The sequence below is a fragment of the Anopheles ziemanni genome, chromosome 3 (assembly GCF_943734765.1).
Source record: "Anopheles ziemanni chromosome 3, idAnoZiCoDA_A2_x.2, whole genome shotgun sequence".
In the NCBI taxonomy this organism is placed as follows: domain Eukaryota; kingdom Metazoa; phylum Arthropoda; class Insecta; order Diptera; family Culicidae; genus Anopheles; species Anopheles ziemanni.
Window position 1 is genome coordinate 33,940,693 of NC_080706.1, and position 18,516 is coordinate 33,959,208.

The following is an 18,516-nucleotide window of genomic DNA, read 5'->3' on the forward strand; positions in this document are numbered from 1 at the left end:
AAGGATACCCGTTACCTTGCGTTTAACTTAGCCCATTTTCGTTCGCTTCGTCCTCACCAGTAACACACGTGACTAGTTAAGGCAAAAAGATACTCGTTGATAAACTCGAACGGTGCCTCCTGCAGGACGTAGTCGACACGCCGCGTCTGATTCAATCGTCCGAGGGGTAAACTTGTCTCGCCACTGTCCACATCGCTGGTGCCCGCCACATCCGAGCCCGTTTCGAACTTCAGCTGATCCTCCAACACCTTGTCGACCTCCTTCTGTATCGCCTTCGGATCCGGCCGGGAGCTCATGGTCGTCAGCGCCCACACCGTGCCGAGTGTATTGCGGAACACGTCCGAAACGCGCTGCTTCAGATCGTTGCTGACACGCACCATTGTCTCCTTCAGCTCCAGATGCATCCGCTTCCGTCCCTTGTGATGCGGAATGAGCACGGGCCGGAGGCCGCTCAGCTCCGGGTTGATCAGTGCCTCGATGCGGTACGCGACCGGATCGTACGGGTGGAAGATGTTAAAGAACCCATCGCACGTTGGCAACTTGAAGTCGAGCCCGAGCGCATCGATGCCCCGGATGGTGACAAACATGCCGATCGGTGAACCGAGAGCGAAGAACATCTTCGGCTCGAACAGTAGCTGCGGGTAGGTGATGTATGGTTGCCCGGTGCCGGCCGGACCAACCTCGTAGTTGATCTGCTGCGAGCACTTGCGCACCAGTGGCCGATGGTGCACGTGGGCGTGATGATGCGGTAGTGGAGATACCGAATCTCCATCTGGATTTTCCTAAAATAAACACAAATAAACAAATGAATTAGTTCTGCCTTTGCATGGGTTTCCCGCGCGCTACTTACCGAATTCTCCGGCTCGGTGGAGGGTTTTGGTTCTGCCTTCTTCTGATGGCACAGCAAATCGAACAGGATGAGGGAGCCGAGCGAATGGCCCGCCAGCGACACGCGTCCATCAAAGGTTGGGTTACGCTGGCAGAATAGTGTGTAGAGGCGATTGAGCGAGTTCCCCACGGAATCGATGATGCTCTGGCAGAACATGGGACTGGTGTAGAAGAGGACATCCAGCAGCGTGTCGTTGGTAAAGTGGCGTAGCTTCGGGATTGAATCGAGCGTGATCGACTTTAGTTTCTCATCCACACCAGATTCGAGCGAGTGTAGATCGTCGTGCCAGGAGATTGGTAGAATCTCGACGCGTCCAACGTCTCCCCGGTCAAACGACGATCGGTAGTGGCTCTGTACGAGCTGGGCCGAGATGCTACGGAACTCGTCGACCACTTCCTCCACGCGCCGGAAGCGAAGATCGCACGCCTCGCCAATACCGTGCACCATGAACAGTAGGTGATCTATCTTTTCCGGCTCGTCGTCGTCGATGTTGAATTCATCGATGCCGCGTTTTACCACCCGCGGCCGATTGGTCGTCGATGGTACGGGTGAGCTGCCACTACCCCACGTGTCCGGGTTCTGTGTCTGCAGGAAGTGTACGATCACCGAGGGTCCGTGAAACACAACCGTCTCCCCGTTCGGGATGGTCACACGCCGATGCCACTCGCCGGAAGTGGAAGCCTCCTTGTACTCACGCTCCAGCATGTCGGCAACATCCTCCTCGTAAGGCACGAACCGTGAGTCGACGTTCTTGTAGAACCACGAGCATCGACGCACCTCATTCGACGGACCGTTCCAATAGACCGGCGTCCGCAAGCGCTCCCGAATCGACACATCATACCGGCCACCGTCGGTGTGCACGATCACCGGTGCCGGTGGGTCACGGTCTTCTCCTTCTCCCACTTCCACCTGCGGGGTAGCATTGGCGAGCACCCAGCCATCTTCCAGTGCCATCGAATCTGCCATCGTAAACGGCGACCACATTACCTTTCCCTCAATTTCCCGTCGGTAGAACCAGTGATTGTACGTCGGCCGGTAGGCGATATTGGTGCTGCCCGATTCAGCTATCGACGTTCCGCCGGCCGTGGTGTTGGTCGTATCCGGTGCACCGACACTCGTCGTGGCCATCGCCGCCATGCTGCTGTTACCGTCGTTCGCGTCGAGCCCGTGCTGTCCGGCGTTAAGCGAGTAAAATCCACCGTCCTGATAGGCGGACGCTTTGAAGTTGAACAGATTGTCGCTACTAAAGATCGGCACCGGGGTTGCCGGTGGGTCTAACTCACCACCTTCACCGTCGTACTCCGAAAACCGATCGTTTACGTTACTAAAACTACTAACGTTCGATATGGTAGATGGTGCTCCGGGCGGTTGAATACCCGTGTCGGTCTCTTCCTTTACCTCGTTCACGTGGTTCTTCGGTTCCTGGGTCGACTGGCTGGCTGGAGCAGCAGTTCCCGTCTCGGCGGGCGGGCCACCGAAAAAGCTAAAAAGCGGCACAGAAGAAACGTTCTGCCCCGTTTTGATGGTGCTTTCGGTAACGACGGTGTTGCTGTTGAAGAAATCGGTTGGATTTATAGCTGGCGCTGGTTCCGGTGTTTTGTGCGACGCGACTTGCTGCTGGGTGGACGGTAAAAATAAATTCGCGTTCTTTTGTGACTCCTCCAGCTGTGTCCCCGTAAGGCTAGGGGCTAGCGACAAACCGGTGCCGGTGAAAAAGTCGGCCGGATTCCGGTTTCCGTTACTGTCCTGTGCGCTAGGTACACTCTGAGCTTCTTGTCCCTGGGGAGGGTGATGCTGGGTGGCTACGAGCTGCTGGAACACGTCCGTCACACCCCCGGTCGTCGATGAGTCCGTATGGGATCGGAAAATATCCGCCGGTGGAACAAACCCGGGAAAAATGGTGGACGGTTCACTCAAGTTCGAGTTGGGTCTGGGTGGAGGCGAGAGTACGTTCTCGCTCGACCGTGATCGACTATCGACGATAGGTTTGGAGCCACCGGATGGTGCGTCCGTATCGAGGAACTGCGTGAAACCACCGCTACCGTTCGTAGACGCGTTCGATTGTGGGAAATCTACGCGCACCGGTGCGGTTGTGCTGTGTTGCGCGGCTTGGGAAGCACCTGCGCTGCTCGGGATGTTGAACGAGTTGTACTGCGCCTGCCAAGGATTATCAGCCGGTGCCGGTGCAGGAGCTGCAGCTGATACTTGCTGACTCTGTGATGGAGCTGCAACCGTTTCCTGTAGATTCGATTGGGTCGAAATCGGAGTCGGATCACCTTCAGCAACCAACGATGCGTTCACATCCACATTCGATGAACCTTGATCGCTTTGAGCTGAAGCTGCCGGGTTGAAGATCGACACAGGGGGAGGAGCAAACGATTGGTTATTCGATCCGGCTGGAGCAAACGATCCACCAAACGTTGGTACAAACGGTGACGGAAGGGGGTTCTGCTGGACAGGTACGAGATTGTCAACCGGAGCACTTTCGGTACTCCCAGTCGGTTGTAGAATCGAAGTGCCTACCGTCGATTCAAGTGGATTAAAAATCGTTACCGGTGGCTGTTGCGCTGGCGTAAAAATGCTCGGAGGAGCTGTAGGAAGCTCCTGGGCAACGCTGGTTCCGAAGGGTTCGGATGAATTTGCCTTTAGCTGTTGCGTTTGCGACGCGGTTGGAGGTAACTGATTCGGTAGGAAAACCGGTCCAGCCGTCGGTGCTGGCAACGGTGCAAGTGGATTCTTGTACCGACCACCCGGTGCTCGCCTAGCCGCACTGTATGGGTTACCCTTGGATGCGCTAGTGCCCGTAGGTGGCGCGTTCGGAACGGTCGGTATTTGCCCTGGCGAGTAGAATGTTGGTGGTGATTGCGATGCTTGTTGAACGGGACTAGAGGCGAATGGTTGCACCGGCTGCTCTACGGCAACACTCGGCTCTGGGACGCTCGGTGTAAACAGCGAACTTGCCGACTGTGGCGGGGATACCGCTAAAGGCGGTGGACCTCCTACGAATGGTGTAGTGAACGACGGTGTGGTGACTCCGAGTGGTGGTCCCGAAGTGACGTTTAGTTCTGCAAACTGATCAACGATCGATGGTGCTCCTTGGGGCGGGAACTGAGGTACTTCTTCTTTCTTCACGTCACTTCCAAAACTAGGTTTCGGAAGTTTGTCAAATATGTTCGTCGGAATATATCCGAAAAGCGAGGACTTTCCCTTCGAATCAGCGGATGATGACGATGGTTGTGGTGGTTCCTCTCGACCAAAGCCCGGTTGTTGGGCAACGGGAAAAAGGTTGTTATGGTCCGTTGGAAACGAAAACGCTGACCCTTGGTTTGCCTGTGGTGCGTCAGCTGGTGGCAATGGTGGCGCAAACGGATGCGGCACTACGGGCGCGTTCTGTGGTGTGACTGGTGGCAAAAATCCACCCACGGGCTGACTCGCCGTGGTACTCAAACCGGGTATGTGCGCGTACGTTTTCTTCTTGCTTCCACCCAACCGATAGCTGTTCGCAAGTCCTCCACCTGTCGACGGAGGAGGCGGTACGGTGGATGCTACGGCCGATGGTACCTGTTCCGGGTTGTAGAATGTCGGTGGTGGGGCCGCCGGTAGCGATTCGGCCTGCAGCTGCTGATCCGCACCGGAATGGGCGAACGAGGAAGACGATGGTCCGAATGCGGATGTATTGATTAAAGATGCCGCGGACGGAGGTGCCGGTCCACCGTACGGATGGTGGGGTGTATTAAGGAATTCGTGCTGCGAATCGTACGCACCACCGTACGACGGCTGATGCTGATGATGCTCGCTCGAAGCGGTCGGCGGTGCCGGTGAGTTGCCCTTGATGACCCGGCTGAAGGTCGAAAATACCGTTGACGCGACGTTCGGCAGCTGAGCGGCGAACTGGGCGGTCAGTACGGACGTCTGCTGAAGGTAGGACGTGGCAGCGGCGCTGGACGCGGGATCGCCAGTACCGTCCAGTCCTCCGGACGCCTCTCTTCCGTCAGACTCCTCCAAGTCCTGCAGCGGATTGTACTCGATCGGTTGCGAGCGCGACGGCGTCTGCGTTTCGCTCGTGGCGTTCAGGTCGATCTCGCTAAAGTTGTCCGTATCCTGGGGCAGCTCCGGCACGGTACCCGATCCAGCCGTCTGGGCGCTAAAGATGGCCGGCTTGCCGGGACCTGTTGGGAGTAGGTTAAAATAGAGAAAATACGGGCCAATTAGAACCTATTGCATCACACGCGAGCTATTGTTGCCTGAAGGTCGTTTGGCTTGAAATTACTGCGGTGCATTATAATGATGTCCCAGTTTCACTGTGCCATCAAGGTAATACATCACGAACATGGCAAGGCGTTTCCAAGAGATTTGTTTTTCTCACCACCAGCAATTATTCAAATATGCTAATAGACTTTCTTCTCCCCCGATGCCCCACTTAACGTTCTACCCGAAGGCCTTTTCGCCAGAATTACGCTATCGATTCGCCCAGATCGGCCGACCGTTCGAGTTACACAATGTTGTCGACGCACCTCTAGCACATATTGTTCAGTGCATTGGGGGAATAGAAAACGAAAGACTCATTCCTAACGCCTCTCCCGTTTACCCATGACCATGATGATTGATCATCGGTTTCACACCTCTCTCAGGCCTAAGGAAAAGGAATTTAAACACCTCGCGAAGGGCAAACGCACAGACACTACTTAGTAGCAAATGTTAAGGTGGTCAAAGGAACGTCTCAAGCAACTCACTTCTAAGCCGCTCCATACGACGAGCGGAGCATAGCCCTTGAGCTACCCAACAACGGTAACGGGGGGTTTCACCCTGTACGCAATGTTTAAACACTCTGCACACCTACTAAACGACTTCCTTCCGTTCGGACGGAACTTGGACAAACCCTTGCCTTGCTCATAAAAACAAATTAAACCCGCCCATAAAGTGGCTATGGCCAGCGAGGACCCTTGGAACTGGACGCGTGTCCAAGGTTGTACTATTATTCACGAATTATAGTGAGCTCAAACAACACGTTTGCGTCATAGTTGTCCTAGCATTGGCAGAGTAATGATGTATATACTTCTGTATAATTTTGAAAGATATACTTGCGATGAAATTTTCATCTGGTCCACTATTGAGTTGTAGATTATATGTTTTGATTCTTTAACTGATATACATGTATTTCTCACTTTCAAAGTCCCGTCATGAATCATGCTTTTATTTATCAAGTGACTCTAAGTTGAAATGGGACGTGAACCAAGGTATACCAAGAACTTAGTCTTTGCCTTGCCGAGGTTTTACAGAACAAGTTGGATGATGGTTGGAAATTACGCTGCATGAAAGGCGGTGAACATTGATTTTACAGAAAAATTGTGTTATACCCATTTGATGAAACGGGTGAGTGTTGAATAGAAAAATGTACGAGCAATAAGGAGTTACTTTATTTCCACATCACATTACAAGTCATCTTGTTCCTGAAGCTGTTTGATTGTCTGTTTTATATTGATTGTATACAAACACATGAAAACCAAGCAATGTTTTCTGAATAAAAATAAAAAAAATTATATAAAAAGTGCACTTTGAAAAACTGAAACCACTTTCTCATTCTCTTTTCAATGTTTTACAATCTTGTTGCATTTTCGTGGGTATTGACTGGAGAAACATTTTTGGCACAAAACCCCCGGTCATATAATACGTTCCTCAATGTTGCATCTTGCGGTCAGAATAAAAATGTCAATCGCCATCACCGAACACCGTTTTCCCAGCCACTAATTGGCTCCGATAGATCGTCCCGCGCATCGGGACGAGCCAATTTTGACAAAACTCGCAGCCGGAAATGGCATCGAAACCGTTCGTTGACTCCGGTACGAACGATCGAGACGAGTAGATCACCTTCGGCACCACGGCGTGTGGTAATATTGTGTTTATGTCCGAAAAACCAGCACACCGCACACAGCTCCGTCTCCGAACGTGCCGTCGTAAAACCGAGACGTCCCGGCGAGTTGGATATTTTTTGATTGCCTCTGGAACGCTCTGCGGTCGATTTGCATTGAATCAATGCCGCGTGGTTCTCATCACTTGGAAGATGGTTGACGATGCGCCGATGTCAACAACTTTGCGGAAAGGGGAGCAACCGGTGGTTCGCCCGGTGCTAGTGGATGAAAACTTGTGCCTTAGAGCACCACTTGGTGGTGTGGCATGGAGTAGAAAGGGGAATCGAGGAGACAAACAAGAAAGAATGTCCGTGCACTGCATTTGCGATTGCACTCGCCGAATGCACACTCCCACACAAACGGTTGGCTGGCTGCTGCTGTTGGCCGCCAAATTGGCCGACCTTAATGTGCCCCCGAAATGGTCCGTGTGTGACAAAACAATTCGCACCTTCGCTCGCACGACGGTTGCATATAGTATATCTGCCATTTAGCTGCACTTTTGGTGCAATGGCACGCACGGATGCGACGTGCATCAATGTGGCATCGGTAAAAACGAATTCGTCTGCACTCTGAAAACGATACGATCATCTTAAGCGCTTTGCCGACACGCTGGTACGCGACTTTTAAAACACAAACAAAAATTCATGAAACAGTCTACTAAGTGCGGGAAGATTCCTTTGCCTGGTTTTTGGCTGTCGCCATTAATTTCGGGAAGGTGAGTCACGCTTCCCAGGTAAACAACCACGACACCCGATACCGATCGGGCGTACACCACGGCTGGAATGTTTGCGGGCCGACATAAAATTCTTTACGAGCAACTTTTCGGTCATGCTCCTATTTTTGGACTCCTGTACGCGAAAATGATGTCATTTTTCGTGCAGTTTTAACACACACACAAATATCAAAGCAAGGTTGGGTCTTAAAACGTTCTTTTATCTATTCTAACGAGCTAAACTCGTCCCTATCTGCTTGCAGGTTTTGCTAACAATTTTTTGTGTTAACTGTATTTTTTTGTTCTTCATGTTTTTTTTCCACCAAATCAAAACGAAAGCTCCTTGCTTTACGGTTGTTGGACTCTTCAAGATCGCTGATAACGCAGACTGACCCTCAAAAGCCCCAAACCAAAACAAAAGCCGTGATACCCAAATACAAACACACACACACACATACACGAGCGATATAGTGGACAAGCATTTGCAGACGCTGCATAACGCTTCGCATACTAAGTGAGTATATTTTAATTTATTTTATTTTATTTGGCCACGGAGGACTCGTGACCGGCCGCGACTGTAGGTGGATTTTTCGGTGTAGTCTGGAGTTCACCACCACGCTCGACAAAATGCCACAAACACGGGGTCAAGATCATGCGGAAATTATCCATATTTTTGACTAAAGGTTCTCCAAAAAAACTGAAATGCAGCAAATATAGGGTTGTTATTTCTTCTTTAGTAAAAACCTAGAATATCGATTGCTAGAGATTAAAAAAAATGAACTGAATAAACCCCTTGAAATCAGAGATGGCTATCATGCAAAATTGTACGACGTGGTAATCTGAAACCCAAACACCGCAAAATGATCCACAACAACAAACAGATGATGGCAGTTTAAAAAGAAAGATCCTGTCTTCGCGATTGCTTTGTTCTTTATGGGGGATGAGCTGAAGGCTTCTGTTCCCCACCCGAAGCCGCCCAGCCCATGGTGGTGACGACGGGATGGTTGGATATTTATGTCACTGTGCTGGTCGGTGAAGATACTACCTCCTTTTGCTGGGACGTGGGGACGACTCATAAATATGAAACAAACAATCCGCGTTTGGGCGTAGCTTTTGGCGAAAGGGAAAAACGAACAAATGAACCCAAAAGAATCGTCTTGCTCGATGATGGCCGTGTGTTTGGGTTGATCTCGGTGTGCACCTTCCTTCTTTCGCTGGCTTCGGCGACACCAGATGTGGCCAGGTGGACCGAAAACCCGTCTTTGCTCGCTCGGGGAGGAGCTCGGCCCCGGACAGGACTTTACGTTTTTGTCTTTCGTTTTGAATCTCCACCACGGACACGAAGACGACAATAAACGCGCTGAGGCGCGAATTGGTAAGCAGGAGATTCCCGGAATGTCGTTTATTAGCAGGCCCGGGCGGGGTAGGCAGGGGATGGTAAAAAAGGACTACTGCCTGCATCCTCCAACCCCAATCCCTTCCCCTCAGCACGACACCCATCAGCACCAGAGAACCAGAAATGAAATCCGGAATGGATGAAATTTTGGTTTTGTGTTTTTGTTTTGCTTTCGATTCGATTTCTGGTTCCCCGCGAATACCGAATTCCACGCGCTCAATCCTTTTGCCCCAGCAGCCTCGTCCGTCCACAATACTTCGGTTAATTTGTTCTTCTTTCCCGACGGCGGGGTTAGCTTTCCGTTCTGTTTTCTTCCGCTCGGCCGACAAACCTGGTGGAAAGTTGCAGGACGAGATCTCCGAAGCGTAGAACGCCGGGCGAACCAGAACCAACGGTGGCGACGACGACGACGACGAACGGTGAAGAATGCTGCCCCTGGCCGTGGATGGCACGCGATAAAGCGAAATGGCGAAAAACAAAGGGGGAGCTGCCCAAAAATCCATTTTAAGCCCACATTTTTCACCACAACCTGTCAAGTTTGACAGCAGGGAGGGAGGGAGGGAGGCAGGGAGACCGGGAAAAGAACCTGCGATCGGGTGGAGAAGATTTTAATGTTGTCCGGTTCTTGTGCCCGGCTTGTTGGTCCACTATCATTTTAATGCAAATTTAATGATTTCTGAGGATACGATGAAGAAAACCAAAAACAAAACATAAGTGCCAAAGCCCGGCAGCCAAGCGAACGGTAACAAAAAAAAAAAACGCAAAACGAAAGCACACCAAACACCTTAAATGCCCGAAAGGGAAACAACATAATCATACATTAGCGAACCGCATTAGCATACACGCATGGCTCGCGAACAATCTGTTGCTGGTCCCTCGGGCTTTGGATGCAATCAGGGCAGAAACGAAAAAAAGGTGCATTCTACCGTTGACCAAATCCAAACCACGGGGGCACGAGCTACCGATCGAGCTAACTGTCAGGACTTAGAACGTGCGGAAAATCACAAAGAAAACACAATTTAAGGTGCACAACATCTTGCTTGCAGCGTATTTGATTACGATCTGCAAGGTTTTGCTTCAAAAAACATATAGAAAAGGAAGGAATGCTCGATCGCTCGGCTTTTGGTTCGTCTTTATACGGGTTTCATGTGTCGGTACGTAAAAAAATCATGATTTGCAGGACTAAACACCAAAGAAAAGGCTCAATTCGGTAGCCAAAATATGTTCTCCATTTGCCATCGCTTACAGGAAAAAAAGGGGAGATCACACACCCTAGTGGTAAGAAGATAGTCTCCGTCCACGAGGGAAGCACACCACCTTCTGCATTGTCCGCGTGTGTAAGCCGGTTTCGATTACGATTTGATTTGATGGAAACATAACGTTTGGAAACTTTGAGAAACGATTTCTCCGGCCGGCCGGCGAAAACCGACGTGCGCGAGCGCGACCGCCTCGAAACCAAATTTCGCCCAACCCGAGTAGGGTTTATTCGAACTGGGGGAAGCAACGAAGGAAACACACAAAACCGCGACCGATCGATTCGAAAAACGGCGTGTCTCCGGCATAGCCAAAAGGATCATTAGCTGCAGAAAGAATTCGGAGGGTTTTTTTTTTGGGTGTAAAATTTTGTTTTTGTTTATGCTGTTCTTTTGTTTGCGGTTGCCCTCGCGAGGCAGAACCGATTGGATCTGGATCTAGAGGTAGTTAATGGGACTATATTCTTCGTATGTTTTTTTTTATTCGTCGATGTTTAATTCATCTCGGATCGATTCTATCTTCCTCTAGGCAGACACAGAAATACAGACACACAGAGACGCACGGTATTCTCATTAGTCGTCCAAGGACACCTGGTCACACACACACACAAGTTGCACGCGAGCAAAACCATCGGAACACGAGCGTGAGCGCGCGCGCACGGGGGAATCACTAATTTTGTCCCAAAAAATATAAATGCCATCCGTGAAGCCTTCCTTCCCTGATTTTTGCATTCTATTTTTTGTTTGGTTAATGATCCTACCGTGTACTGCTGGCTAATTACTTCAGCTACCTTCGCCCGCTAGCCTCCGGGGCTTAGGTTTATTTATTCCTTCGGAACTCTCGCGCACGCAACCGCCGGACGCTAAAGGTGACGTCAACGCGATCCGCTAACTCTTGAGACTCGGAGAGCACTTGACTCGAATAATCCAAAACCCGCCCCAAAAACACCATCCATCATACTTACGGCGCTGCTGTTCCCTTTCGGTAACCCTTAGCCCCTTTAACCTCATTCGCGCTTTTATTTCATTTTTGGAGCTACAACGTGTGTTGACCGTGGCCGACCGTGAAGCTGATCGACAGCAGCGCGGAGTTATTGACGGACAGGTACCACACCACGTGATACCCGCCGAACTGACGGAGAAATTCACTCTTAAGGACACTCGATCTTACTCGATCTTACTCGATCTTTGCTTGCAAGGGTGGTGCCTTGTAATTGTTTCCCTTTTCCAACACACGACTGACTGGTATTGAGACGAAAAGTTTTTAAATTTTCTTTCGCAAAAAGGAACCTCTTTGATATTTTTCTCTCGACAAATATACTTCCTGATACTTTTACAATTTATCGACAAACGATGTCCATAACCGAAACCGTGTACTTCACGGTTCCGAACCATCAACGTTTTATTGCCTTTCCCTAAACGGACGGCTCAATATTACGCAAGACATACACCTATTTACGCCACAAGCCCCAAGGATCCAGTTAGCACCGGTCCCTCCGGTCGACGTTCGGCATCGAAGGGCAATGGGTTACCTTGAAGATAACTTATCCACACATAGTACAAATCCCCGCTCGAAGCCTTTTCCACAGGGAGTGTTCAAGAGGTATCGAGATATATTGACTCATAGCCTGAGCGTTTGGTTAGACGAACTATCCCAATTGCGCCACTTCCTTTAAGGTGAAGGAGATAAACGCCTCGCCAACGTTATCAACTATTTCCGCCACCCACCTACGACATTAAAAATAGTTTTCCGCACCCTCTCGGTTCAAACCGTTGTGGGGCAATTGCGCAACATTCCTTCAGGGATTGACAATCGCCCAGTGTATGTAGGTGGTTTTTCAATGTTAAATTTGTTATCAGTTTGTTCGCTCGAGGGGGGAAAAGAGAAAAACAAACAGCTTCTTTGAGTCACGCTGTGACGCTTTGTCAGCGTTTTTTCCAGCGAGAAAAGAATGACAACCCACCGTGTGGGCCTTGCACATCCCTCTCTGGTCTGGCTGCACACCCAGGTAATTTGCTACCTCTTTGTGCACACACTTATATTTAGCTCGGTTTCGTTTGCTTTAGGACCTCTGCGGCTCTCTTCCTCCCGCTCTGGGCGGATGTCTGATTTTTCGCCGACGCTAACTGTTGACGTTTGTTGGCCCGGCTTCGTTTCTGGGCCGAAAACCGTCACACACGTTACATACCGGCCGATCCCCGTTCTGTCACTTCTCGGCGGAGGGGGTGGGGCCCTAGCTAGTAAAAGGTTTTCAGTATATCTCTCGAGGCCCTTTTTTTTGCTTTTCATTTGCTTGTCGAACTCCACGACCGGAATCCACCCGGAACCGTCCGGCACGTTACACAGGGACCCGGGCACGGATCACCGAACCGAGCCAGTCAGTTTATGATCGATCGTTGTCCCGACCGGACATACAGGTTATTTTTTTTAATTTCAAGCGGAAAAGTTTGGAACAATTAACGTTAAGTGATTTTATTCGTTTCATTTTATCGTACTGCTCGGATCATTTCTGGATACGTGCGTGTGTGTGTGTGTGTGTATATGTACGATGAAGTGGAATACTGTGAATCTGTTGTGAACTGTGATTTTAACGACCCAGCTACCGCGCTTTTAAACGCTACTATCGAAAGACTCACTCACGTAAACAAGCGACGAACCCAAGTCCGGGCTCCGGGCTGGAAACCGGCATTGCGCGGGCAAGGTGAGGAAACTGGCTCTGTGTAAGTACCTTTTTATGTCATAAAATTTTATTGCACCTTCGGATGGGTGGTGCGGTGGGTAACGGGAGGATTTGCTCGACCCATTAGTTCTAGCTCTTTAGAATAGAGCACAGGCTTTTCTCGGAGGCCACCCATCGGGAGCCCTTCACGAGAGCAGTTACATAAGAGATAAGTATGTTAGAAACAAAAAACAACTAAAAAAAGGTTTCTACTAAAAAGAACATACATCACGCTACCGTGCGCCTCCATTGCCCCCGGCCGGTGAGGTTCGTCGTCTAGGGCCAGCTCTCCAGTGAAACACTTGGAGATGACGGGATGTTCGCTCGTATCAAAGAAAAAAACGGTACCTACTCATCCTTATCGTGACAAACCCGATTGAACAAACGATTAGCGCCGTCGAAGCAAGACAAATGACCACGTTCTACTTCAATAATGAACAAACTACGCTACGCAAATGCGCCCGAGTCGGCAAACTAACGCTTCGCTTGGTCGGCGAGAGGTTTTGTTGTGCTGTGAAGTAATTAGTCAGTTGCGAGTAGCAGGTTGTGCTAGTGCTTTTTTCTAAATTTACATACAAGTGCAACCAGTCCGGGCTTGGTGGATGAAATGCGAAAAATCTTCCCTGCATCCGAGGAAACAACTCCCCACTGTATTCATTTTTCAAATGATTTCCATTAACTTCCAGCCAAACGTTGTACATAAGGGTTGAACGATTTATAAAGCATTCCCATAAAATTGTTATGGGATTTGCTTTTCATATAGTAACTACGCTCACTAATTGGCCAAACTTAGCGCCCGTGTTTTGTTTCGTCAATTACCGGTTCGCTTAGTAAGTTCCGGCTGCTAGTAATCGACGACTAATCGTACAACTTATCAGTACTGCCCGCCCATTGTGTTTATTATCATCGTGCTGTTACCGGCCATTGTTTGACATATTTTACGTGTGGGCCACGGATGTTAAACGGTAGTCGTTAGTAATCAGTAGAGATGGGCTAGGGTACGATAACTCATCTAGATGTGTCTCCAAAGAAAGCAAACGACATACGGAAATGTGACAATTACGTTGCGGTTCTGATCCGAATTCGTAAAATTTGCTACATGCGCCGACGACTTCGCAAATGCATACAAACGCAGAGGTTTAGTTGAAAATTATTTAACATACACAAACAACAAAGTAAAAGCTGAACTGATGAAATCATAATCATCACAAAAGATTAATTGATGAATGCCACAAAACATGTATTCCCACGTCCTAGAGCTCAAGTACCGCTTTCTATAATCCTACAAAACCAACCCGATCCGGTGTGTAATGTGTTCATAAATCATACCCATTTACCCCCAATGATCACACTAATTGCACGTGCGATGTGAATCAATTAAACGATCTCTCGATCATCAATAGCGAAGGAAGAGAGAGAGAGAGAGATAGCTAGCATTGACGGGGAGAGCCTCGAGATTGCTATGCTGCTATGCACAACTGCCCTCCATAAGATGCCCTTTCGCATCGAAGCACCATATCGCTGCGAGGTGGAATTCGCGGGCGCAAACTGAAATCAAACCGATGATCGCGACCGCGGAAAAAGATAGCCTCATCATATGGTGATGTTGCGAGGGCAAAGGCAATGCAAGGATGAACCTCATGGGATATCGTGGGTAAGGTAATGGAGAGGTTGTTGAGTAATTAAATCGTTCGCCTTTGAACGCCCCTCGCAGGAGGGCAGGTGGAACGGTGCTCCAAACGGTCTTGATCTTGATGCAAGCATACGAAACAATCTCCCGCAGCGTCTCTATTTCGATCGGCGAAGATATTTGAACACAGCGCCACCGCATTAGCATAATTCGGAGGACTTATGACCAGGGAGCGTAGGGCGAACGGTGTGATTCTCGAGCGATGAACCGGTTCGAGGGTTGGTAAGCATATCTGGAGCGGTTTTTACCGATCGGCCAACACCTGTCTGCAGATACTCGGCCCGAGCAGCGAAAAAGGGTGGATTCAGCAGGGGAAGGAAGGTTTTTGCCGCTTAATTACCCGCCCGAAAGTAACATCGCTCGTTTCTAAAAAAAGGGTGAAGACCGGTCAGGCAAGGAACCAAGCGTGCCCGGTAGTCAAGCCATCGAAGCCAAAGGACGCCGTTAAATGTCACGATCGTAAGCAACGACGGCGTGTTTACAGATACACTCCGGGGAGTGTCTTTCGAGAGGAACTTTGGAGAACAAAAACAAAAAGGGGAAACACCGCACCGTGTTTCGCAAAATGAAGGTTCGGGGGCAAGTTTTTTTTCCGCCCCAAAACGCACCTAATAAACAGCGCACCAAGGAAGTGATGAGTAATTGGATATACTTGAAATGTTTTTTTTTATCTTCTGTCAACAGCACTTGCATCATCGGGCGGGCACTTTTGGTAACACGACGTTATCGGTGTTTCCGGATGGAAATGGAAATCGTACCAACGTAAGACTTAACATGTCCATCGAACAACAACATGGGGCGAAATAACTCGCCCCGGGCCTGGCGGAGCCGTTTTGGTGTTAACGAGCGATCAATTTGTAGATAAACTAAGCAAATGCTTTTAAATTACCTCTTCGGGCTCGTTAATGATGTAATAATTGACGACATATTCATTGGGGAGGGGGGACTTTAGCGGTACTCTCAGCCCGACGTCGGGACGGTGAACAACATAAAACAAATGGATAACACGAGAAGGCAAAAAAAAATACACGTGTGCTAAACTAGTGTTTTACGCAAATTCGTAAATTTCTCCGATAACCGCAAAAAAAGACCGGTCCTAACTCTAGACCCCAGCTTGCAGGAGTAAAGTCCCAACGTAACCATCCCAGAAAAGCCCATCGGTACGTGAAAGTGGCATACAAATGACGCACTAAATGGCTATTAAAAGCAGACATACAAAGCCGTGAAGGTTAAAAATAAATCCTTTTGGCAAAGAAATGCCCTCTTGCTCGGACCTTTCCGTGACATCTAGGTTCCCGGTTCGTTTGTGCAAGTGGTGGAAATTTTATTTTAAAACTGCGGACCGCTCCAAAAATTTGGCGACCAAGATGCTGGTGCGTGAGACTACACGGAGAGTGTGGACGCACCAGGCACGAACCGGTACAGAGAATGAACACACGACGCTGAACGAATGAATACCAACCAACCCCGCGGTGTGGAAGGCTCCAACCGAAGCTCCAACGGTTACCTCCGTGGTGGGGCCGAAGGTAACTTACAAGAGGCGAAGGCTCCAACCAAAAGCCCAGCGGAGTAGTGTGAGGGAAGCAGCGGTGGCGGCTTCGAATACCGTGTCCGGGGGCAGAGAGAAAGAGAGAGAGACCGCGAGAAGCCTACAGCGCAACGGCTGTGGAGCGGGAGTCTGCGGGTGGCGAAGTGGGGACGCCACAAAACAACAGAACAACATTCCCGCTGAATATCGTTCGCTTTCAGTTTCATTTTAGCGCTCGGTCGAAACGGAGGTACTTTTCGTCCGCTCGGTTCGGTTTTGGGAGGATACTCTTGCTGTGGCGAGTGGTACACTCTTCGTTTTTTGTTGATTCCAACGAGAACCATCCAAAAATACTACTTCCTAACCTAAGAGGTGTACTACAGAGTCACTCACAGAGAGCTTTGGTAGTTCATCATCGTTTTATCCGAAACCAGTGTTCAACAGGCAACGAAGAACAGCAGCTCTCTTATAGAGAAAGGATCTGCGAATGTGATTTTCGCTTCTAATTGAAGCCATACTGGTAGTGTACGGGTGTTAGTCGGGCGAATGAGTGCGTTACGCCCCAGCACTGAAGCGTTACATGCTGACTGGGGGAATTGGTTGTGAACTGGGATGTGATAAGAAACGTCACGAAAATACGCCAGTGTATTTCAGAGGTGCAAAAGTGATGGAGAAAGAATAAAACCTTAAATCAAAGTTACAAAAAATGATGATGAGAAAAAAGCAAGTGTAAAGAAGACAAATTGTTTTCCAAACCAAGTCAATAAACAAGTTAAGTTGCTGGCTTGAAGGTTCCCGAGGTTTCACTCGGAGTTGATGGTTGATTATTGAATGTAATTTAAGTCTGCCTTCGCTATTACCAGAGAGTTCCACCTGTTTCAAATGCATCGCAAATGAGTGCTGATGTGTTTTTGTGGTTAGTGGATCCATTGATCAGTAGAGGCGTGTACTGGTAGTGTCGACACTAGGTGCGTACGTGCAAATTATCTGGCGATAAGAGTAAGGAGCAAAATAATATGATACCGATCAAATGATACTGAAGTTACTCTTCTGATCACACAGGAGGTGTATGTGTGTGTGTGTATCTGTGTTAATGTGTGGACGTGTGCCCCTGTAGTAAACCTTAACGACGGCAAAATCACACGGGATTCGTTCGCACCCGATCGCGGCACGCAGACCGCGACAACCGCGGAATGCGATCGATCTAATGTCGCGCCCGGTTGCCATTGCTTGCTTGCCAAACGCATATCTGCCAGCGCTAAGTACAACGTAGCAGCAACAATAACAACGACAACAGCGGCAGGAGGGGCAGGATCGGCTCAACGCCACGACCGGTTGTTACTCGATTCGGGCCCGTGTACTCGAGCCGTGTCCACGTGGGCGTACGTTGGTGCTGACGAAAGCATTCCGACAACTGTTAGTGCACGCAGGTTGGTGCTGGTCCGCAGCTCCTCCGGGGGGGTTGGAAGTTTGATCCGATCGGAGACAATGTGCACCGCCATGCAAAAAAAAGGTGGAATTCGTGAGTGCAGTTTGTTTAGTCGGCGTTGCGGAGGACGCACTTTGCGATCCACAAGATAACTCTTCCGACACGCGCAACAACAAAAAATGCCGATGGTGATCTTTGGTGATTCCCCCTGTTGTTTACAGAGTATGCGTTATGTTCAACAGCAGGCGCTAAATATGAGCCAATCTCGGGATCATCATCCTCAGTCAGTCGCGAAATTTCTTCCAAAAATCCTGCACATTTGCACACCCTTTTCGAAATTCTTTCGAATCCCCGAGCCCATCCAATGGGTTGCTTTCCCCGAACTCGAACACCGCTCGAACCAACAAAGTCTGTAGTCAACCGAAGAGAACAGACAAATAGCAAGGAAAAAAACAACGATGACGATCTTTTTCCACCAGTAAAAAAAAAACCCCAAAAATACAGACCCTCCTCCCCCGGGAGAGGCTTGACTTCCAAATCTCGCAGGCTTATTCCACCGCATCGCGGGTTCCGCGACCGGTTTTCTGCTCGGTGGCTGACGATTTCGGGCTAAAGACGATCGCGAAAAAAAGGCTTGTCCCTCCCCCTCCCCTCCACTCCCCCTATCGATCACTCCACACTGGCCAGTGGAGAGAGGCGCGTCGCTTGGGTCCCGAAAAACGCCGCTCGAAAAAGAAAGAAAACCCACCAGCACCGGCGCAGCACGATTGCGTCGAGAAAAAAGAGAAATGATCATGCAACCGCGTCCGCAAAACCGGCATGGAAACTGCCGAGAGAACAGCCTTAGCTACCAGTCGGAGACGAGGGATGGATGGGTGGCTGGAACGGCCAAGAATTGGTGCCGCTTCCGACGGGAAGCAAGCAACTGGAAGCCCCCCGGAATAGGCGTGGAGGATCGACGGAAAAAGCAAACAAAAATACCAGAACGAG

At 49.6% G+C, this 18,516-nt stretch overlaps 1 protein-coding gene across 1 annotated transcript in view; it reads right to left on the bottom strand.

Annotated features, from left to right (window-relative positions):
* Nucleotides 1-18,516, bottom strand: part of LOC131284607 (uncharacterized) — a 42,040-nt gene that overhangs the window by 259 nt on the left and 23,265 nt on the right. Inside the window, exons 2-3 of the mRNA XM_058313470.1 lie at nt 851-5,058; nt 58-782 (exon numbers count right to left, since the gene is read on the bottom strand). Coding sequence (XP_058169453.1) covers nt 58-782; nt 851-5,058 — 4,933 coding nt within the window. The remainder of the gene's footprint in view (nt 1-57; nt 783-850; nt 5,059-18,516) is intronic.